Raw genomic sequence first — 22,343 nt, forward strand, 5'->3', positions numbered from 1 at the left:
GCCTCCCTATTCTATCACTGATTACTTGCTTAGTTTCAGTGAAGTATTCGCACCTATCTCTCCGTATCTCTACATCTCCTGATTCTGTGCAATTGTCTACTCCCTAGTCCAGAGCCGTTTGTATTCCATGTGTGGCTTTGTGAATCCAGTCCGCGTTTTCGTTCCCCCCTCGTTATTGTGCTATTACCCTTTCATGTGTCTCACTGGATGTTTATTTGTTAGACCGCCCTCACTCCCATGCCACGCCTAGTTTGTCTCATTCCCCTGTGTATTTATACCTGTCCTTTTCAGTTGCACCTTGCTAGTTCGTCTTGTCCTGCTGTTGAGTACCAAGCCCCCGAGCCCTTGCCCTTGTGGCATTCTGTCCGGTTGGTTTTTGGTTTTCTGTTTATCTTGTTAATGACCCCTGCCTGCTTTTTGGACTCTTCTTTTGGATCAGCTTTGCCTGTATGGACTGACCCCCTGATCTTGGCCTGGTTTTTTATTCCGCTGCCCCTTCATTTGCATTAAACCTGCCATTTTTTCACACCCCTGTATCTGCTTCTGGTTCCTCTGCTCTGTGTTGCATGACAATTGGCCCGTAATATGCGGTCAATGCTTAGCTACTCACCTGTTTAACTGTGCATGGTTAAAGATGATATTGGTATTCTTTCATGAAAAGCATATGCATTATTCTTTCCTCCTGCAGTTGCCAATGATGGTTACTGATTGAATCATCTACATTTGATAATATATTTACTAAGCAATACAAAGGGTATCTATCTGCTGTCCACTGCCTTTCAGTCTCTGTGATAGAAATGAATTTAAAAAATATATTATTTAAAAGTATTTTATTGCAAATAGAACAAGGTCATTCTAAACATGTGAGGTAGTACATAGTACATATCACTAATTCAGGCAACCAGAAGAATGCATATCTTAAATGCTTAAATGAAACATCAGCTGAACATTGTCATATAAATAGGCAAATATAAGTCTATAGCATTCCTCCAATTTCAAGCAAAATACATATTTATTCTTAAAACACCTTTCCAATGGATACATTATTACAATTGAATGCATTATATATGATAAATAACTGTCCAGAAGGTTTGCAATGACGAAACCACATGCTGGATATACGTAACTTTTTAGAAAGACTCTTCTTTAGCATTATACTTCCTGACCTGCAGGATTACCAACCAGGCTACTGCTGAATCAGACTGCAATAGCAGTCATCTGCTCTGAAATACAACTTAAGACTTAGCAGCATCCTTTCACTTAACTTTATTCATAAAAATATAAAAATAAAAACATGATGATATATTCCATAATACAACATCCCGCTGCTTAGAATCACACATCATTAAAACTATACGCATTTAAGCACCATTCAGGAGCACCTGCAATACAGCATGAGTCTAACCTGAACATGTAGCCACTGTGACAGGCTTCATCAATTACAGACTGATATAACACATTCCTATATTTAAGTGCTTAGATTGATAATATTACTTATGCACTGTCCCTTTTATTGTACGTTACTGCATGCAGGAAGTTTGTAAGCAAGAAATATACTAAATACAACAGGGAAGACATTCAACCTATTTACAAGAAATTATTTTGTTATTTTTGAAAGTTTGACATCATGATTCTTTTGAAAAATAAGACAAAGCCAGTTGGCAATGACAGCAATGTATATAATGTCCATGTATGTCGATTTTTCTATGTTCAATTAACATTATGGAAATGATGGCAGGTCTTGTTTTCAGTGCAGCCCAGGTGGAAGGAAACTGAGAATAAGTGTCCGCTGCATGTACTCAAATGACCGCAAAAACTCGGAAAGCCTTGGCTTCTGGAGGATTCTGCAGGCTGAGAGGAAGAACAATATCGAACATCAGTGTTTCAGCCATGGGAAAAACAACATATTCTCTAAACAAATAAGTAATGCATTAATTTAACACAAGCCGATACAGAACAAAGACAAACCTGAACTTGCAGTCTTTTAATTATTGTTTTTGAAAGGGTTCATTAAGTTGAAAGACATTGGCCTAGTTTAGTGTACTTATAGAAAACCAATATTCAAGAACCAAGTTTTCAACATTTGTCCAAGGTGTAATTTGGACTGTGATAAAAAATGATACTGTACTTATGGGTGATACGTTTAACATGGCACAGTGCACCCTCCCCACCTCTCTCTCTCTCTCTGTCTCTGGTTGTACTGTTAATCAGCCTTTCTTTATTTTAGTTAGTACAGAACTTACAGAAAGCAGGCAGCTCTATCTCTACACCTCTGTTGCCCATGTGGGCTGGCACTAACCAAGCCCTTTATTCATTGACAGAGCCTGCCAGGCAGCTCTAGTGAGCAGAGCTTTAAAAGCACCAGCAGCAGGACCAGCAGCATGCCCTGCTCTCCATCAGAAAGCTTCACTCCATACCTCTCTGAGTAGATCCCATTCTGATAAGAGCCCGTATACTGCCTTTTGTTCTCCACAGGCATCACATCCACAAAGCCACCTGATTGGTTCTCAATGGCACCAGCATGGACTGCAGCTCGACATATACTGGATATCTGAAAGCACAGAGAGGAAAAATTATGTAAAAATGTACTGTAAATGTGGTGTACCCGTATACTGATGGAATACACTTTTTAAAGACAAAAACTTTATGTAAGATAACCTAATGAAGCACTCATTGGTAAATCCCTGCATCTGACATTTAAGATGAAACATTGAACTAATTTTTTTTTTAATAAACACATTTTGTGGTGGAATAACAAGATCGCGAATTGTAGAAAGTTATGACACATGAAGAGCAAAAATCAATAGGAGAGTTAACATTTAGAACTGAATCATGAGCTTTAAATGCAGTTCCAGTCACGCACTGTCACATGCTGTTTTTATTATTTACACCATCTAAGATCAAAGCTTTTAAAAGCCGCTCCAATGTGCAGTTCATGTAGAACAGCATTTCACACTGCAAGAAATGATCTTGTATTGTTGCCCATTGCAGAAGCCTTTAGCTAGTTTAAACATCCATGCAACCTCCAGGTACTCCACAGACATTACGTTTCAAAAGCTTGGCTGAAGTTCAGTGTCTTTCCTAGAAATGTTTTCTGCAAAACAGTGATCAAATTCACCAAGCCATTTTGGACCGAAAGTTACTGACAATGTTTGTAATATGTGCGTCCAGTCTGAAATGAATTGCCCCATTCATACTTTTTGAGCAGCAAATGGCCTGGAGACAGAAAATGCTGCTATGAACATATTTCATTATTAGGTAAAAACATATTTTACTATTTTGTTAAACATGTTGACAGCTCTGCTGGCTCTTCTGTTTCTCTTTTTTTTCCAAGGTACTGTAGGTTTCTAGGATACTGGATTTTCATGTATTTACATTATCCTCGAGAGTAACGAAAGGGCTTCTCCAGTCCCTAGTGTGAAGTGGTACTGGAGAAGATACAAGATACAAGTAATATCTGAGCTGTATTCAAGTGTTTAGAAAAATAAATAAATAAACAAATAAGTAAATAAGTAAATAAGTAAATAAGTAAATAAATAAATAAATAAATACCACATGAAATGGAAAATGCAAGTGCTCTAACAGGCATGCCAATTCACTTACATCTGAATATGTTAATGTTCCGACAACCCTCGCAATGTCAGGGTTCTCCTGCATGCAGTTGCTGTGACAGTATAATCTGAAAGGAAACAAAGAGGGGCACTGTGATTCATATACACTAGTGTGACACTTTGGCATGCCGCTGTGCCTTCCTCAATGGCGCCATTCACAGCTTTGCATTTTATTAATCAACCTGGAGAGCAGTTCAGCGCAGCTGGAATTGTGTTCAAAGGCCTTGTCTATGAGAAACAGAGCTGTGTTTACTGTACCTTGGGCAGTGGCTGGCAGGCCTCTGGAATGGGCACAGTTCTGCAGCTGTAGTCTCGCATGTGATAGCTTTTACTGAAGGAGAAAAGGTGGCTATTAATACACTGACTGTTTCCAATGTGACACACTCAGTTACTAAGATTGAAATCGGACCCACCTGTTACTTTTGATACTGTAAATGAATTTGCACTCTGGTACTTTCTATAAATGAAAAAAACAGTTGATACAAATTGAATTGATGTTAGATGACACAATCAATGCAGTTGTATATAATACAATTAGCATAGGGTACTGTATGTATGAATACCTCTGCACAACATACATCAATTTATCAATGCAAATGCTATACATTATAGAAAATATGAAAGCCATTTGTCATTTGCTTTTTCTAAAGAAACAGTCTGGCGAGTTACCATAGATGACTGCTGCCAAACTATGTTTGAGAAATAAAAAGCTAACAATTGTATTTCATTTCAAGACAAAATGTTGGCAGAATGTAGACCATAATCACCATTACCCTAAAGACTGAACTCCATTTTTGTTGGATTTGATGAAGTACTCCTTTCGGCCTTGTCTTGTGACATCCAGCCAGCCTCCTTCATTGTCAATTACTCCATAATGCAAACCGGCTCTGCAAATGCTGGATTGCTGTAAAAATATTAAAGGAAAAATCATATCGTCCTTTGCTGTCATCCATAAATCTCATTGATTGATTAATAACACTGCAAATGTAGAAAGAGGTTGTGCTCCCAATTCTCCTTGAGATGATGGAACAGCATGTTACTCATGTTGATGAAACATTTATGGATGATATTAACCACCCAACATTTCAAATATCTCACAACTTTCAACAAGCACTTCCCCTTGGACCCTGTCCATTTCAAGTAGTGGATTAGTGATATATAGGTACAGAGTCTCCAGTATGTATCATATCTTCTCTATCTGCTGAAGTCAAAACGATTCAGCCATGTGTGAGAAATATCATTCCAATACCGATATATCTGCAAAGTCATCTTCCATCTTCCAAAAGATAAGCTTTGCCTGTTGAAGACAACAATGCCATAATACAATAAAATAAAAACAAGATACACCTGTAATGATGTGGGTACTTACCATTTCATAATATACAGTTCCAATGACCTTTCCTCCAACTCTGTCTAAGCATCCTGCTGGACATTCATACCTGTTCCAAAACAACATGAACTCACACAGTACCCTGGATATCTGTTCGTATTTAAGTATTTAGCCTCTCTGAATGAACGACATGTACTAATAATCAAAACAATTATTTAAAATACTAGCATTAAAAATAATCTGCAGAAGAAGGTGTTTTTCTAGTAGAAGAAAGAGCACATTATATTGCTCTGCAGTATACAAGTGCCTGCAGCATGTTTTCTCACCTATTACAAGTGGTCCCTTTACATTTATCACGTAGCTTTGTCTCACATGTTACAAGCTGAGCTGAAAAAGAAACACAAAACATTTGCTGACGGATTTTAATGAAACAGCAATAGTGCATAACAGTATCCCTGCATAACAGGGATGTTTTGAAGCATCTCTCAATATCGTGCCATTAAGCTCCACACAGGGGAGAGCGGGGGGCTTCGTGAGCCAGCTTAGGAATTCCATCTGAAGGGTTCAGCCTGGTCACAGCAGGGTTTCTCAGCTTTCAGCATGGGCCCCTTTTCACGAGAGGAAGCAATTTCAAACCCACAAGCCTTTGGCTTCTCCAATGTAAACATACACTGAGTAGATCACTATTAAAATAGAAGAAAACCTCCCTGCAAGCCAGAGCGGCCCACGATATGAAATATAATAAAAAAACCTGCCATGCCAAATCAGTAACTTGACAGATAGGGCCTGCTGAACCTCAACACAATTTTGTGCAAATAGAAAACACTTCCTTTGGTTAGCCGTGCTTTTCTCTTTGTCAACACTCGAGCCCGTTGAAAACTTTGTCTGCTCCAGGTTCTAGACTCGACATGGACATGGTTGGCATTAGATACTTTGCCAGTCCGTCTCCCTAGGTGATGAAATGAGAGAGCCTGTATACAAATCCATGGATTCATTCTTACACATCTCCGGCTTGGCCCCTGCCTCAGTGTTCTCCAGGTCCACATTAGGAGCTGCGGTTGGAGGCTGAACCCTTGGTGGAGGTTCTTCAGTTCTTGGCGGCTCAGGTTCAATGTAGTTGTTCTCTTCTGTTTCCTTTGTTGGGTAGTAGGTTCTATCCACACCATCGTCTGATAATTCAATTCACAGTGAAGAGTATTATTTTACCACTGCCCTTTTGAAACAATATAGGCATGCAATGGGAAGCAGATGGTTCTGATGCTGAGAAACATGGAGCATTTTAATTTTTATAAAATGCAGTACATGAACAGGCAACCTGCAGAATTATATTGAAGTGGGAAGTTTCTCTCCCTGCACAGTGCATCTCCTCTTTGTTACTCAGTCATACCTTTGTAGCAGAGGTTCTCCCTACAGCCCCCGCCATAGCTGGGAGGGCATGCGGAGCAGGGGGAGCCATGTTTGTAAGGGGAATGTCCCCACCAATTACCCCTATACAGATTCAAAGAAAAATACACATGATTACACCAGATACAAATAACTTGGGCAGAACTTCATCAGACCAGATGCACACACACACCCATACAGCTCAGTACACATTATAAGGGTGCAATTACCATTATGCATGCAAATATACATAAAATTATGTTTCAAAAATATGCTGGTCACTTACTTTGGAGAGTAATTGCAAACCAGGTAAATGGCTTTAGCCAAGTGGTGACCCCACACGTCCATGTTGTAACACAAATTGACAGCACATCCAATCCGACTGGTGGTTGCCCAAACAAGCTATGCAGAATTATGAACAACAAACAAAAGACAACAAACAAAAGCTCAAATTATCTACCAAAAGCTTTGGAAAGTTATCAAACATTAAATACCAAGGACCTCAAAGAGTAATACAACAATTCTGAAAAAAGTACTTTAAAAGTACATCATTGAAATGTAATACCACTTTTTGGATAATACCGGGCCATAATGGTATGTGATCTCATTTTATACTTTGTACTTGTTACAGCGATAAATGCAAAAGCATACACAGACAGAGGACACATCTAGAATAAGGTATTATTTTTTTTCATTTACCTGTGTGTAATGAGTGCAGATTGGTCCAGAACAGCGGAAGGGGCAGTGTGGATTGCACTCTTGTGGGTATGGATAACTATAGTATTTAACTTCATCATACCAAGATTGAACATGAGATGTAGGGGGCCGGTATCTGCAATGAAAAATCAGGATCCGTGACCTCATTGACAGATCCAATAATCAGACTCATCCAAAATGCTACAGCAGTTCCTCATCAAATTCTCATCAAACATCTTTCAAACTTTCAAATCTGGTCTGTTGATATCTGCTTTGGAATCTATTATCAATCTCTGTAAACTATGATAACTGAATCCATTGCATGGTGCTATAAGGTGATTGCTTTTCCACAGTATATTTGCTTTAACATTCAACATATTTACCTGATACCTCATTCATCATGAACAAAGAAAACAAAATATTTAAAGTGGCATTTTTTGTCTGTATCACACCCATTGCTGCAGGAAGAGCATTACAACTTTCAAAGTGAGACGCACACACACACACCTTCCATAGTGCACCCCGAGATTCTGTCCAATCTGAGGCAGAAGACCTCCAGGCCCATGTTCCCACAAGCATGTCTCTGCCCAGGCCTCAGCACTGTGCTCCAGCTCAGTATCCCAAACCTGCGTGGTGGAGAAAAAAAAAGTTTGGCACAGACAGATTCATTTGATGTAGTTCTTTACAATACTCCCCGAAGCCGAACCAGAGGGTATCTAGTCTGAAGATTCATAGCCTGTGATCCCAGCAGTGCAGCCATCTGACAGCTGTATGGCTGCACAGCTTTCCCGCAGCTGTATGGCTAAATAAATATTAGTCCAAAAGCTGGTTTATGCTGTTTCTTGTGAGTAGATCAATGGATCAATCAATAGATCACTGTGAATTATTGCATCCTGGGTTCTACTACATTCAATATGAATAATAATATAAGTAAACAAACTGCTGCAGTCAACGTTTATATTTCAAGATATGGTGCTTGGAAAACATCGCATTACTTTAGATCTTTGTTTCCATTCCATTTTCTGTAAAAGAACAGCTAGAATTAAACTCAATGAATTGTGGGTCAAATCAAGTTTATAAAATGGTCAATTTCTGACGATGCACAAAACAAATTGAATTACACACAAATGAAATGTGAATACATTTGTTATGTTGTAAAATATATTTTGTTTAAAGAATAACATCAGGGTGTTTTTCCTGTGCTGGATGCTGGCTTATTTTCTCTGGAGATGATGGTAATTAAAAAAAATGCAACCACAGCCTGCTGGCCTGGTGTAATTTTTTCCATATGTCTCTGGAAACCATTGTATTCCACTCGCCTTCTACAATGCCCTCTCTCTTAGTGTGGTTCAGGTAGTGAGCTAAGAAATATTTCCAGTTGGAGCACTGCAGGCTATAACGAGTTCCTGACATAGTTGGCCTATATTTTATTTCTTTAATACTAAAATAAGAAAGTAGCACATTATTTTTGCTTTGTGAGATTTGCGGCATAAATGCACATTTCCCCACATTGACTGTGAAACATGCAATCTGCAAGGCCGGAAATATATGAACTAATCTGAGGTGGTGGTCGGACCAGGACTTCATAGATTTTTCAAATCCCAACCGACAACCCCGTAAAATAGCTTAGTTCCCTGTTTTAGAAGTTAATCCCAAAATGCACATCTGGCAGTAGGGAGCTGGTTGGATTGCAATTTAATTTTCCAATCCAAGGTTTTTAAAATGATTTCTTGGAATGTTATTTAATAGTTTTGGCAAAACATGCCACAGCAGCCATTGTGAGTCTTCCAATATGCCCAGCTGTGCCTTGCCAAAATAAGCTTAAATCACCACAATGACTCAGTCAAGTAATTGTCAACTAAGCAAGACTGCTGATGCTAACAATTCTTTCACTGTATATTTTCCAAGCAAGTATTTTCTGTGTCAGGTTTTACCTGAATCCATTCATAGCTTCTACTGAAGACTGATGTGCAGGAAAGAAATTCAAAGGACATACAACATCATTACACTTTGCTGACTAAAAACAATGTTTTTCTTGACCTATGAATCAATCACAAGGTCATCTTGAGGGTTAAAGGAGTCACGTGGTGGTTGGTCATAATTTCTAGGTTTTTATATACAATTTTCACAAGACGGCATTGAACAAACACAATGAGAGTATTAAATATGTCCGTTCTTTAGTTTTGGGGAAGTAAGTATTTTAAATTTATCGTCCTTAAATCCTACAACTGTTGAGAATGTTCTTCTCGTAGTGGGTCACATGAGGATAACCACACCCCTAATCCCTCCCTTATAACGTGTCGCCGGCCCCTAGGCAAAACAATGCAAATATTTGAGTAACTTTAGGTTCACTTAAATTTGTGTCTTTTAAGGACTATTAGACTATTTCTGGTTAGATTCATTTAGCTAGTTAGCTAGCTAGTTTACTTTCATAGGGTGACATTATAGTTGTGCTTAACATGGCTAGCTAGCTAGCAAAGAATTCCATCGGATAAGTCAGCATCCTTACCTTAACTATCGATAGTTGATATACTAAGTTAGCTAGATTGTAAAAATTCAGTCTCTCAAGATGAGCGCGTGTCATGGAGGCAGCTATGGTAACAAACAACAAACAACAATGGGTGGAAAGTGGGAGCACGGTCTGTCAATCATAGCTAATTCTCATTACCATCACCACGTCCAGACAGTTAGGTTAACTTTTCTAGTGGGACATTTAGGCTTAAAAAATAAGTTTTAAAATACATTTAAATAACTGAATAATAAATAACAAAAAATTACATTTGTTTTGTTGTTGCCTAAATACAATAGGCAAGTGTCACATTCAAAGAACATGTTACTCCTTTAATGTTTTCTGTATATTCTGATCCAAAATTGCATTTGCACTAGTTAAAAGTAATCCAAATATTTCCTTCTATTGAACACAATAGCACACATGAAACCCTCTGTAATGGCAATAGGAACACCAAATATGAAGCAGCTTGAACTAATTCTGCCAAAATGAACTTTTTGTTCTCTACAGAGAATAATGCCAAATATGTCAGTTTGAATCAATTATCTGATTGCATTCATCCCAAGCCGCTTTTATAGTTGTATCTTAGATAATAAAACCCATACCGTTTGCTCTTGCTTAAATCAACATGAGCCTGGCTTTCAGAAAGAGAATAAACATGCAAATTAATTCAGAAATTCCAGCTGTTCTGCGATCTATTAGACTAATGAAAAAATAACTATCCTACTTAAATCCTACAATCCTACTGCTTGCAAAGGGAGCATCTTATGCTGAAAATAATGTCAAAGTGCTCAAGCAACGTCAATTTTTAATTTTTTCACGCAGCAATAACAGGGAAGGTTTCCTCCTCATAAATGAACTATTCAGACACTCCCAGGCCTGGTATGGCTTGTAATTTAGAGAACAGCCTATATTGGAGAATGCAGTTCTCCTAAATACCTTCCTTCCATGTCATTTGCTCTGCACTGTTTATTTAGCTTAGCACCTCATTAGCAGTTGTTTTTGTCATCTGGCTACATTCCAGCGAAGTGCAAAAGGATACAGTTCCCCCATGAACTGTCAAGGGTCATTTGCCAGAGAGAGGCTGCTGATGTGTGGACATGTTAACTATCCAGACTTCCAAATCACTTTCCCTTAGCGCTCACAAAAACCTGCTGTGTTCACATGTGCAATTAATTATTTGTTTATTTGTTTACTTATTTATTGCAATATGTAGCCTCAGCAAGTGCAGGACAATGAATGCCATATTACTTGAAATCAACAATGCAATTTGCTTGAAAAGTGTCGCCTCAATGTGTTTAAGATAGGTTACAGTGTAGTGGTTACAGGTTACAGTTTTTTGGTAGTTCTAGATTAAACCATCCACAAATGAAGCTCTGTAGATGAACTGTAGTATCCATGGGATTCGATTTGGCGAGACATTGTTTTTTGGACAGAATTAATCATGTTTATTTGCTAAATCATAAGTGCTAGCTATAATAGCATATAATAGCAGCATATGTTATACAGTATGTAAATAGCTATTATTTGTCATGCGTGTCACAACAACTTTTAATATCTATCAAGTACACGTCAATGCAGAAAAAGTGATTGTGATTAACATTTTTATCAAGGATTGTTGGTTATTCAAGTTTGCATACAGTATCATCCACTGTAACCATGATAAATTAGGACTACTGTCTGACCTTTTCATAGGTCATTATAAGCTATATCGGTATTCATTTATTTAGCCTTTGCTTCTTTGCCTCATTTTTCTACCTATTCGGGTGCCCTAAGAATTGGGCACAAAATAGTCCCTGGGTGTGTTTACATGCGCACAATACTCTGATCTTTCTCTTGGCAATAGTCTGATTATTGAAATGGTCTTGTAAATGCTTTTACCTGGTTATATTTATCAGCATGAGGTCATAATCAGCATATAACCTGATTGAGACACCTGGATTATGGAAACGTGGGTTATAATATCATTGCGTACAGTGGATTCATAAAGTATTCAGACCCCTTCACTTTTAGCAGTTTATTGTATTGTAAAATTAATAATTGATCTATGCCTCACGACAATTTTATTGTGGAGGTCTGCACCTGGCAATTTCAACTTATTTTTATAGTCACAAACCTAAATTGAGTTGGACAGGCCTTAATTCACAACTGCTACAACTCAGTTAAGTATTTTGTTGAAAAGTGTGAGATACACTGTAAATGATCAACCTGTGGACATTCCATTTGCCCAATTCACATTCTCTAGATTTCCCAGTCCTCCATTTCTGACTTGCTTTCCTTGACTCCACCAATGGGTGGAGCAAGGAGCAAGGAAAGGAGGCAAGGAAAGCTAATTTTAAAAGGAGACATTTGATATTCTGTTTATTTTGTCAAAACAGGGTATTGTGCTAATCATCATTTTTCTATAAGTACCGTACATATGTATGTAAATAAACTTTATCCATAATATCTAGACATGTCTTCACATAAGAAGATATATATTCTCAGGTTAATATGGTTGACATGCTAATTTTCAGGACCGAGAGTACAGAGAGCTGCTCATATTTGGCCCGCAATGTTGAATACATGGTTATGGCCATGGTCAACAGATCTGCTGTGGCCATTATGTGACTCTCTAGGGCAGCCAATATGAGATTTCAAAGGTTAAGTTACTACAAAGATTATAATAACAATATTTTTACCACGCAATTTTGGCTGCCATTCAAGACCCACACAATCTCAACCCACACATCCTTGGACCAAGTCTAATTATTTTTATGGGCATTTTTAACTCGCCCTTTGAGATATAAAAAATTTCCCAAATTCTGTCATCACAAGACGATGGTCATTTCAACTGGCCAGCATGCAGTTAAAGGAAAATCATTTTTAATCAGTACATTTTAAGTGCATTACAAATGATTGTGTTATGATGATTTTCACACCTGTTGGCTCATAGTGGAAATAATGTATGATGCTCTTCCTTTATATCCTGATGTGACCCACTTTCTACCCACTCTTTACTTCTCCTCTAGTTCCCTAGTTGCATACCTTTCCATATTTTCCCCAGGAGTACCCCTGAAGCTAAAAAAGTCAGCAAGCTGTAATATGATCTGTATTAGTGGACATTTGCTGCATCAGCAGTTTTTTTTCTGAAGCATGTCTATACTCAAGCTGCCAGCATGAGGGACACTTCCGTTCCGCATTGCAAGAAATAAAAGAACAACTCAGTTATATAACGACACGCCTCACCAATTATTCTGCCTAAGAATGTTTATTTAATGTCACATAACATTTCTAACATTTTTAACTGTTCTAATCTATTTGTACTACACCGTTAAAATAAACATGTTGACTGTGACATTAAAACAGTGTCTATCAATAAGCCACCATTTCATTTTATGAGCATTGCTGAGAGATCTAACATTCAAGCACATGTTATTTTTTCTGTATTAAAAACAAAGATACAGATGTCCTCATTATGGCTATAATCATTGCATGCAAGGAGAACACCTGTTAAAACAAATGGACTGGAATCACATGCTTTTTATGATAATGTTCAAAACTGTTCAACAAAACGCAAAACAGAAGAGAAAAAAGGCATGTATATAGAAAATAGCATTGAATCTGTGGAAAAATGAGGTGAAAAGACACTGGGCAGTTTCATGCCCTGCTCTTACCATGTACTCCATATTTGAAGCCTGTGGATAGACTTGGCCCCTAAGCTTATTATGCAAATGGAGAATGGCCTGCACGTCACTTTCAGCGATAGCCCTTTTCCCCCTCTGCTTGGAAACCCACCATTCTCCATCTTCATCCAAGTACTTCTCTAGCATCGACCCCAAATATGTAGAATTTGGGATAGCCATTGAGACAACTGTGCGGGATAAAAATAGCAGCGCCATCCCTCTCAGCCATTCCTGAGAAGCACACTTCATGATGAATGACTGTGGAAGTCCCTGGTATCAACTTCCAGACAAAAGTTTTGTCTTTTTTTTAGTCTGTTGGTGGAAAAATGCAGTGATTGGTCAGAGTGCTAATGTACATTTAAAAAACGCTAAATAAGTTAAAATAATGGGATACAGTTAGAGGGGATACAGTTCTACATCCGTTCGTAGAGAGAATAGGCATCACTATTATGCTGCAGTCGGTTTGTATCAAGCAGTGTCATTGTTGCCCCTGCCCGAGATTTCCCCTGCCAGAAATTTTATAGCCTCGTTTTACACTCAAGTTTATTTCATCCAGTGATGATGCTTTTCTTCCCATATGGACGCAACGTAATTACTTAATGAATCCAAGCCGAATGGGAAAAGCTGTTAATTGTTGTATTCATTTACACTGTGTACTATTCTATATCGGGATAATATAGAACATCACTAGCAGCAACAGACAAAATAAGCTTGGGACTTAAACTCGTAATTTATTTAAAATATTGCATCGTAATTACAATCACTTAGCAGACGCTGTTCTCCAACGACAACGAGGTAGGAATTGCAGTGCTATTATCGTAAATACACAAATGCGATATCACCAAAAGGCGCAGAAGGCCCATTTCTAATAAGTGTAACGTTAAAAATGTTGAAACCCCACAAGCTTCACAGAACTAAAGCTTTTACAAAACAAGCTTTTCATTCGGCTACTAGTCTCAAGACGTAAAGGTTACCCAAATCAATCACCTCTCCATGGTTTATTAAATAGTATCACACCGTATATATTAACCCAATTTAAAGCTACTGGGTAGGAATTATTGGATAATTGTTATGGAGGTGAAAAAATAGCAACTGTCAAGATAGCTTCTGAGTAGCCTACTTGCTTTATCGGTATAGGATAGATCACATAACAGAATCGAGGTTATGAAATCGATTGATTGTAAGTTAGTAAATTAATGACATTTAGCTGGAAGATTATGCAGATATAGTTTATTTTAGCATACTCGTGACAATATAGCTACGTACTAGTATAGTATAGTAGTTTGCAGTGTCTGGTTACAATGGTGATGCTTGAGGCTTTCATCCGGATAGTAAGTGCCATTTTAATTTCCCCCAGAATCAGATATCAGTAAAATATTCATTACCTTTCACCTTGGTCGTAGAGAAAACAGTAGGCTATGTTTGCTGTACCTTTATCAATGATGGTAAATTATTCTGTGATCCTGCTGTTGGATAGTAACAGTCTGCATGTACTGCATGCAAGATAAATCTTCAAAACTGACCGGCGTAACTTCTTTGCCCATATGAATTGGTAATCTTCACTCAATTGCTGTACAATCTCAAGATATGATACTTGCACACACTCCGCGGGTGCTATTAAAGTTCGTTGAATTATTCAGGAGTCTCGCGCAGAAAACTACAGTATCACAGAAGCTCAAGTACATGTTTTACTTTTATGCTAAATTTGGATTTTGGGACGCGTAAAGTTTTTTGACCACTCCTCTCCGAAGTCATGCTTGGTTTATTCCTCCGGTCAGATTTCACTGTTGGGGACAACCCACTAGCTCCTATCTGGGGTAAACCTATGCAAACTGTGGAGTGCCATGTTGACATTAAATGACCCTTTTTATGTGACCCTTTTTTGCGAATTTCGTTGTCATACTATTCTCGAAGCAACTTGCTTTCAAAGTTTTGGGCTTTGTTTTTATTGATTAAAATTTGAGTAGTGCATGTCTTCCACTGGATTAATGAATAGTATTTTGGTTCACATACAGGCTGGGCTACAGCAAAAGTGTCCCAATGCCTGTCTTTTAACAGAACCAAAAAGCCTTTGAAGTAGAACTGAACTTTGAAGTTGAAACAAGTTTTTGCCCACTGCATCCAGTAGTGCCCAATGTTATCAAGGATGTTTGTTATCTCTGCCAACTCTAGAGGTAATATTTGGTCCTGGTCTTTGACATGCTTAAAGCCAGCTGGAAGCATGGAACTGTGACTTGTTATGTTGCCATGCTGCAGAAAAAAAGAACGGAAAAAACTTTGAGATGTGCAAGGACACATTTTAACACGTTAACACGTCAGCAGAGCCTCAAGATGCTTGCTTGCCCCTTCTCTGTTAACTCAAAACACATTTCAATCTTTCCCCAGAGTGCTCTTCAGATCTGAATGTTCTGTTTTGTCCAGCCTATATCAAAGATTGTCTACGACACCCAGACAACACTGCTGCAGCCTGTGTGACAACTAATATCTCTTGGGAGGTTCTCTAGTTTTACACTAATGTATCAATGCTGCTATTGTCAAGAGAAATTATCAAAGTTATCCTTCTTCCCAAGAATGTACTGTTGACTGTATAGGGTTGTGGTTCCTTAAGATTACCACCCAGCGAGAAACTGCATTACATGGGACATTAACCAATGAATTGTCAATGTCAATGAAATGTAAAATAAAGTGGTGCATTTTTACATATTACAACTGCCTCCAATATCTGAATGTAATATTACAATGTGCAATATATAGTGGTCTGGGTCAGCCCTGGAATAAATTGGTATTTTCCATGGAAAGTATTAGCTATAGCACACTATTGCCTTTGCACATGGTCCTAATAGAAGATCATGGTTGGTAGATGTTTTAAACTGCAACAATCAATTGTTTTATTCTTGAGCTATGTGAGCAGAATAGAGGTCAGAAGAGGAGGAAATAAAAAGCAATAAAACTTGAATCATGAAAAAATATATACCATTCTAGTTTGCCATCTCTGAAATGAGAAACATAGAGAAATATAACCATTCAATTTTGCATTAATATAACCTATATTTCATGCATTTCCACTGTAAAACATTGAATTGTTAAATAATTTCCATGCCCTAAATTTACACAGAACCTTTTTTCCCTGGCACACACAATATACACATACGGGTTTAGACTGGGATTAACTACACTGGAAAACTTACTGTATGTGTCAATGCCAAATGTCTTCTGTAGGTCAGTGGCTCAGAGACCCAACCACAACCGTGAAAGTGCTCCGCTGCATGGGCAGCAAAGACAAGCTGAGTGTCCCAGCTGAAACCACAACCACCATCGTAACTCCTCTGGGGACATGGTAATAATTTGGTAATTCATGCACTATAGTGATGTTGCTGCTCAACAGTGTATTTACAGTGAGTTTTGTGTATTGTACATATACATGAAATGAAATATAGCAAATGGTCTGATTAAAAACATATAATATTATAATAATTATAATAATTTTTAATTGATTTGGCTCCCTTAAAGGTACAATGGGTAATTTTGGACTCCTAAAGGTCAAGAGAGGAATTGCAGCATCCTTGTTTATCCCTCCCTCTTCTCTGTGAACTCACTGACATTGAAAACCCCCATGCCGTTGGCTGTGGTAATTAGTTCAACCAATGAGCTTGAATTATTGTACAGCTGTGCAATGTTTTGGTACGGAGTGTCAGTGCGTTGACTATATTTTGAAACCGAAATTTAAAGACTATAAACGCAGGCAGAAGGTGAGTCAACATGTTAGTGAGCCTATTTCAATGATAGGAAGGGATTTACAATGGTCTTGTGACAATGTTTTAACACAAAAATCGTACCCATTGTACCTTTAAATATTATGATCATTCATAAGAGTAAAATTAAACAGTCCAAATGTCTGAGGGTGTATTCCCTCAGGATATTATGTTATCACTGTACTGTGCACATTAATATTAATAATAACTAAATATCAATGACAGTAGGGATTTCCAAAATCTTTCATATTTCTTTAAATGTCATTGTTGTTGACAAAAACAGTATAATTACAAATATGTTGTTTAGGCCTGCAGTAAACAGAGAAAATCACTCTTGCATGTGCTTGCATGGAAATTCTGCTTTGAGTCAATCAAACCATTTGAGATCCAAGGCATGAGATAATAACGCACGCAAGGGTACAAACACGCACAGCAGGGCTCCAGATGTGGGGGACAGCTGGGACACTTGGTCCCAGGTCCAGGCCACATCTTCTAATTTCTTTCAAAATATATTGGGGGGGCCCTCCAAATTTTGTTCCAGGCCCAAGAATTCATGGCTGCAGCCCCGGGGATAGTATATAGTCACAGTAACCTCAAAGCATTGTGCAATTCAGTTTAACAATATAATTACCAATCAGTGAGGGGTTCACATGTTCAAGCTTAATTTCTCTTAATACGGAATCAGCACTTTTTTTTTTTTTTTTTTTTTTACAGGTTCTCAGTATCAGCCAGAAATAGTATGCTTTGTGATTGCTTCCATACAAGAACTACCCAAAGGTTTTGTACCTATACAGTGGCATAAAAAATGAGTCAGGGTGATACGGTTGGGATGCCATTGATACTTTAATCAAAAACAAGGTACGTTATCCATCGTGCTGTGGTAAAAATGATAAATTAACATATGTGGACCTAAAGTTGTCGCTTTACTGCAGGTCCACACTCAACACTCGGATGTGTCACTGGAAGTTCTCTGTGGCATTCACCAGGCTGGCTGGCAGTGAGCTATAAGCTCGAATATTCCTTTGTCTGTGCATGTTCCTTCGTCAGCTCTTTCACTGTCACGTCTAGAGCAGATGTCTGATCAGCAGATACATACCTCAGTGTCACACTGGAGCTTAACCACCCGAGAAGGACCCTGCTGCTGGCGCAATTCTCTCTCAGCCAACTCTCGTGAAGTTACTAGTTAATTAGCTTGCTGAAGATGCTGAAGACTTCATCAACAACAATTGGGAGCCAAACTTAGTTGTGGGCAATTTAAAAAGTGGAAGCTATCTCTGACAAGAGTGGCTAATTGCAGCATATACTGGGAAAAGAAGCACGGAGTCATTTTCAACCAATTAGCGTGCATCCCAAATTCCCCCAAGTCAGATATAGTTGAGTGCAAGGAGAGGAACATGGATTCCACCAGGGCAGCATAGCATGTTGTGGCTAGAGTGCTTGATTTTGAATAAAAAACAAAACATCTATCAGTTATTACCACTGGTTGCTACTGTAGCTATGGCGGGAGAATGTATTTTACACTCAAGATACAGTAATCTTTGTAGGTTGACTATGTTGCATTAAGAGAATGGAAAACGACTCAAGTATGACTCAGAACCTGGTGGTGAGCTTTGTGAACACACTGTGCACTGGGGATATGTTGAAAGAAAGTTGAGTGATGCTAGCCGACTGCACAGAATTTAAAATTTTAGATGCCCAGACACATATTTCAGGTTACACTATGTTCCAAACAAAATTGAGCATTTTTTGGATTATGTTTTTTGAACCAGTGAGCTGCATGTTCTTGTTGGGAAGGGTGATTGATTTGTGATTATCATGGATCATAATTATTTGATTGTGGATCACTCTGGACCATTAACTGATTGAATTCTACTTATTTGAATGGAACTTCATCAGATGAAAGCCACATTGTGGCATAGTCCACTTATATATACAATTCAATATAAAAAATTCTGAAAATACAAATATTGCTTGCCTTTTAACAGCTCAGTTATCAAATTAAAAAGCTGGCCCTGTATTATTCTCCCCTCTAGTGGTCAAATTCTAGCAGTACAATGATATGCCTGCAATTGGATGCCAAATGTATGTTACAGAAATGAAGTGAAAAACAAAGGTCATACTAATATTTATTTATTTATTTATTTATTTATTTCTTTATTTCTTTATTTCTTTATTTCTTTATTTCTTTATTTCTTTGTTTGTTTGTTTGTTCAGAACTGTGTTTTTTCTCAGCATTTTTTATGGAATAAAGGCATTTTCTCACATTTTATCTTGACACTGGATGTTTGTCTCAATTCTTTAAAGTTTGAATAAGATGTGCCAAGCACTGCTTCACAAGGACATAATCAGAAAGAACAGAGTGTAATTGAGATTATGAATGATGTAATCAGACAACACATTACGTGATCAATTAGAATAAACAGAAATAGCAAAGAGAACTGCACCAAAATGAATCCCTTTTGCATTACCAACCTAGTCTGGCTCAAAACTGTTTTCCCCAGCAACACATTATATGTACAGTGTACGGTTGTACCTGCATAATTGTACTTTTGGTTTATGATTGAAAAGTTGGAAGACAGCCTAAGAAGTAAAGTCAAAAATGTTAAGTGCATATTCTTGCCATTATATTCACTTTTATGTTTATTGAATCTGTAGTGTCAATCTATCAGTTATCGTAGCTTGATCATGTTTTTATAACATGTCACAATACAAAAACATCTATGACAGTAAAAAATGGCTTGCCTTCTCATAAGTGTCAAAACTCTGAGCCTGTGCTTGCGAAAAGCTGAACTGCCTTGTATGCGTCTTCTTTGTGAAAACATTTTATTATTATTATTATTTTTACATAGTTAGCTAGTTAGTTAAGATGGCATAAGCTGTAGATATATGACTCACAAATACTTTTGCAAAGGTCAAGTTTTATAACACCAGACTGGTATTATAAGCTACGTACTGTACTATAATTTAAAGTGCAATCTTCATTGTCTAGGAACGGTCCCTCAGCACCCAGCCACCAGTGCCAAAATGACAGCATGAGTCAGAGGCGCTACTGATGTATGAGGCATGTGTATTCCCAGGATATTTCACTGCAACTTTCATTCCTGTGTGATACACCACCTGCATATTTATGGAGGGGAAAGCCTTTCTCAGTTCAGATGTAGCTGTCTTTCCAAAGGGGCTCTGACGGCAATCGGAGACGAATAAATAACCCTTGGAGACTACACCATGCAAAAACGTTGCAGTACAGTGCAAGTACAGTATTTTTTCTAGAGGGTAGAATTGCTGTTTCCTGTATCCCTAGCTCCACAATGGTGTAAAAAAACACAAGCTAACTCATGGACAATAAACACTTCGATTTTTAACCAGGAGGGGAAAAAAAAGTTTTTTTACATAATGCAAGTGTCTTGGATGAGAAAAACTTGTTTCAGTGAAAATATTTTCAAAACATTTAATTTCATGTTTATGTCCTTTATGTTAAGAGAAAATATGTATAGAGCTCAGGGTAGTCAAAATGCAATGCCCTCGTTTGAGGGTACAGGGTCTCAGGAGGTTAAGAGATTAACCCTGAAGGACTGATAATTTGGGAATATTCGGGAACCAACTGGATTTCAATAGATGACCATTCATGTAAGGCAGTGGTAGTGGTCCAACAGTCTGCACCCAACACAGCATGAGTAACTAGCTTGTCCTTCATATCAGAGTGCCTTACCATAATATAGTTCTCCCCTCCTCAAACGCACGCACACACACACACAAATCACGCACACACACAAACACGCACACAAACACACACACACACACACACAAACCTTTAAATATTGTGTTGCAATTTTACATTGGAAGATGATGGAGTATGGAAATCCATCTCTAAAATTACAGTAAACTTTCATTGCCATGACTACATACACTCAGTGAGCACTTTATTAAGTCTTCTGCTGCAATAGTCTATCTACTTAGAGGGTTGGTGTGTTCTGTGTTCAGAGATGCTCTTCTGCATACCACTGTTGTAATGTGTGGTTATTTGCATTACTATCACCTTCCTGTCAGCTTTGACCAGTCTGGCAATTCTCCTCTGATATCTCTCATTAACAAAGCATTTCGGTCTGCAGAACTGCTACTCACTGGATGTTTTTTGTTTTTCATACCATTCTCTGCAAACTCTACAGACTGTTTTGTGTGGAAATCCCAGGAGATCAGCAGTTTCTGAGATACCCAAACCACCCTGTCTGGCACCAGCAATCATGCCACGGTCAACGTCACTTAGATCCTTTTTTTTCCATATTCTGATGGGTGATGTGAACATTACCTGAAGCCCCTTACCTGTATCTGCGTGATTTTATGCATTGCACTGCTGCCACATGATTGGCTGATTTGATAATAACATTAATAAGTGTTCCTAATAAAGTGCTCAGTGAGTCTATATGCAACTAAATTCCCACAGATAACAAGATTTTTAATTACATCGATAGTAATACCTATAATCTCATTGCAAGATGTTTCAAACAGGAAGCAATGGAATATAAAAACCAGTCACTTCATAATGGTGAATTCCCTGCAGTACAATTCATAGCATGAAGAAGATCACTTATTATTAGACATCAACCATTTTACACTTACTTTTATTTGAATGAAATAGACATAATTATCTTCTGAAGTGAGTTCTGGATCTGAGTCTTTGAAATCCTTGAATATGTATGATTGTTAATGTAGGCTACTGTACATAAGGTTGGGAGGGTGCTTAGGGTTTCAGAAGTACTATATATATGTATATATATTATGAGCATACCTGTGTGTGTTCAAGCCTTTAATAAACTGGACCACTGTTAAGCAATTCCTCTCAATAATACACAAGTGGTGACAAATTACATTTAACTTCAGTAGGACAATTAAGTTCAGTTAGGGCCATATAGATGATATAACAGTAGATGGCAGTGTTGACCGACAGTACCTCAAGGTGCTGTATGTCACATAAAGGCACAAAACCCTTTTCAACTATAACCTTTATTTTCACTAAAATTAGTAAACTGTATTTAACAATGAACTAATTGTGTACATACCTAGTTTAAGCCCAAAATCAATATCAGACAATTTAAAGGAATCTGACACTACAACAAAATAAAATGCATTCTCAAATAGCAGTTTAGCGAAGATATGTCCATTTTCTTTTTTTGGAACCGAAACCTTTTTCTGTTCTTCGCACATCTATTACTGTCAGAGTGTGCTTTTTCAAGGCTTGTCTAGTTCAAACACATTTCTTCCTGGGTACTTGTGACTCTTCTTTTGATCACTGTCAGTCAGGCATTTTGACGTCTACTTGCTACAACAGCTACGATCTACAACGGACCAGAACTGACACTCCACTGGGCAGACCTCTGTCTCCTTAAACATCCCGCTTCA

The 22,343-nt window shown here is 37.9% G+C and overlaps 1 protein-coding gene across 2 annotated transcripts; it reads right to left on the bottom strand.

Moving 5' to 3' along the window:
• Positions 1 to 813: 813 nt before the first annotated feature.
• crispld1a (cysteine-rich secretory protein LCCL domain containing 1a) lies at positions 814 to 14,887 on the bottom strand. 2 transcript variants are annotated; one of them, XM_061238392.1, is made up of 15 exons: positions 14,626 to 14,887; positions 13,186 to 13,506; positions 7,528 to 7,646; positions 7,024 to 7,156; positions 6,611 to 6,726; positions 6,329 to 6,429; positions 5,943 to 6,110; positions 5,268 to 5,328; positions 4,981 to 5,050; positions 4,385 to 4,515; positions 4,025 to 4,068; positions 3,870 to 3,942; positions 3,604 to 3,679; positions 2,418 to 2,551; positions 814 to 1,851 (listed from the first exon to the last, which is right to left on the bottom strand). In XM_061238392.1, the coding sequence occupies exons 2-15, from the start codon at positions 13,441 to 13,443 to the stop codon at positions 1,800 to 1,802; spliced, it is 1,536 nt and encodes a 511-aa protein (XP_061094376.1). In that variant the 5' UTR covers positions 13,444 to 13,506; positions 14,626 to 14,887; the 3' UTR covers positions 814 to 1,799. The 2 variants fall into 2 exon arrangements, with proteins under 2 accessions (XP_061094376.1, XP_061094375.1); XM_061238391.1 differs by having other exon boundaries at positions 14,580 to 14,887.
• Between the last annotated feature and the right edge of the window lie 7,456 nt (positions 14,888 to 22,343).

The sequence above is a fragment of the Conger conger genome, chromosome 4, assembly GCF_963514075.1.
Source record: "Conger conger chromosome 4, fConCon1.1, whole genome shotgun sequence".
In the NCBI taxonomy this organism is placed as follows: domain Eukaryota; kingdom Metazoa; phylum Chordata; class Actinopteri; order Anguilliformes; family Congridae; genus Conger; species Conger conger.

Bases quoted from the DNA above. Each gene is read 5' to 3' on its own strand.
- crispld1a (XM_061238392.1), bottom strand. From the start codon at position 13,443: ATGAAGTGTGCTTCTCAGGAATGGCTGAGAGGGATGGCGCTGCTATTT. The intron at 5,329-5,942 runs GTAAGAATGAAT...TTTCTTTTTCAG, and splicing joins AGGGGCCAAGCCGGAGATGT to CTCAGCTTGTAACATGTGAG. The intron at 5,051-5,267 runs GTGAGAAAACAT...GTTTTGGAACAG, and splicing joins AAAGGGACCACTTGTAATAG to GTATGAATGTCCAGCAGGAT.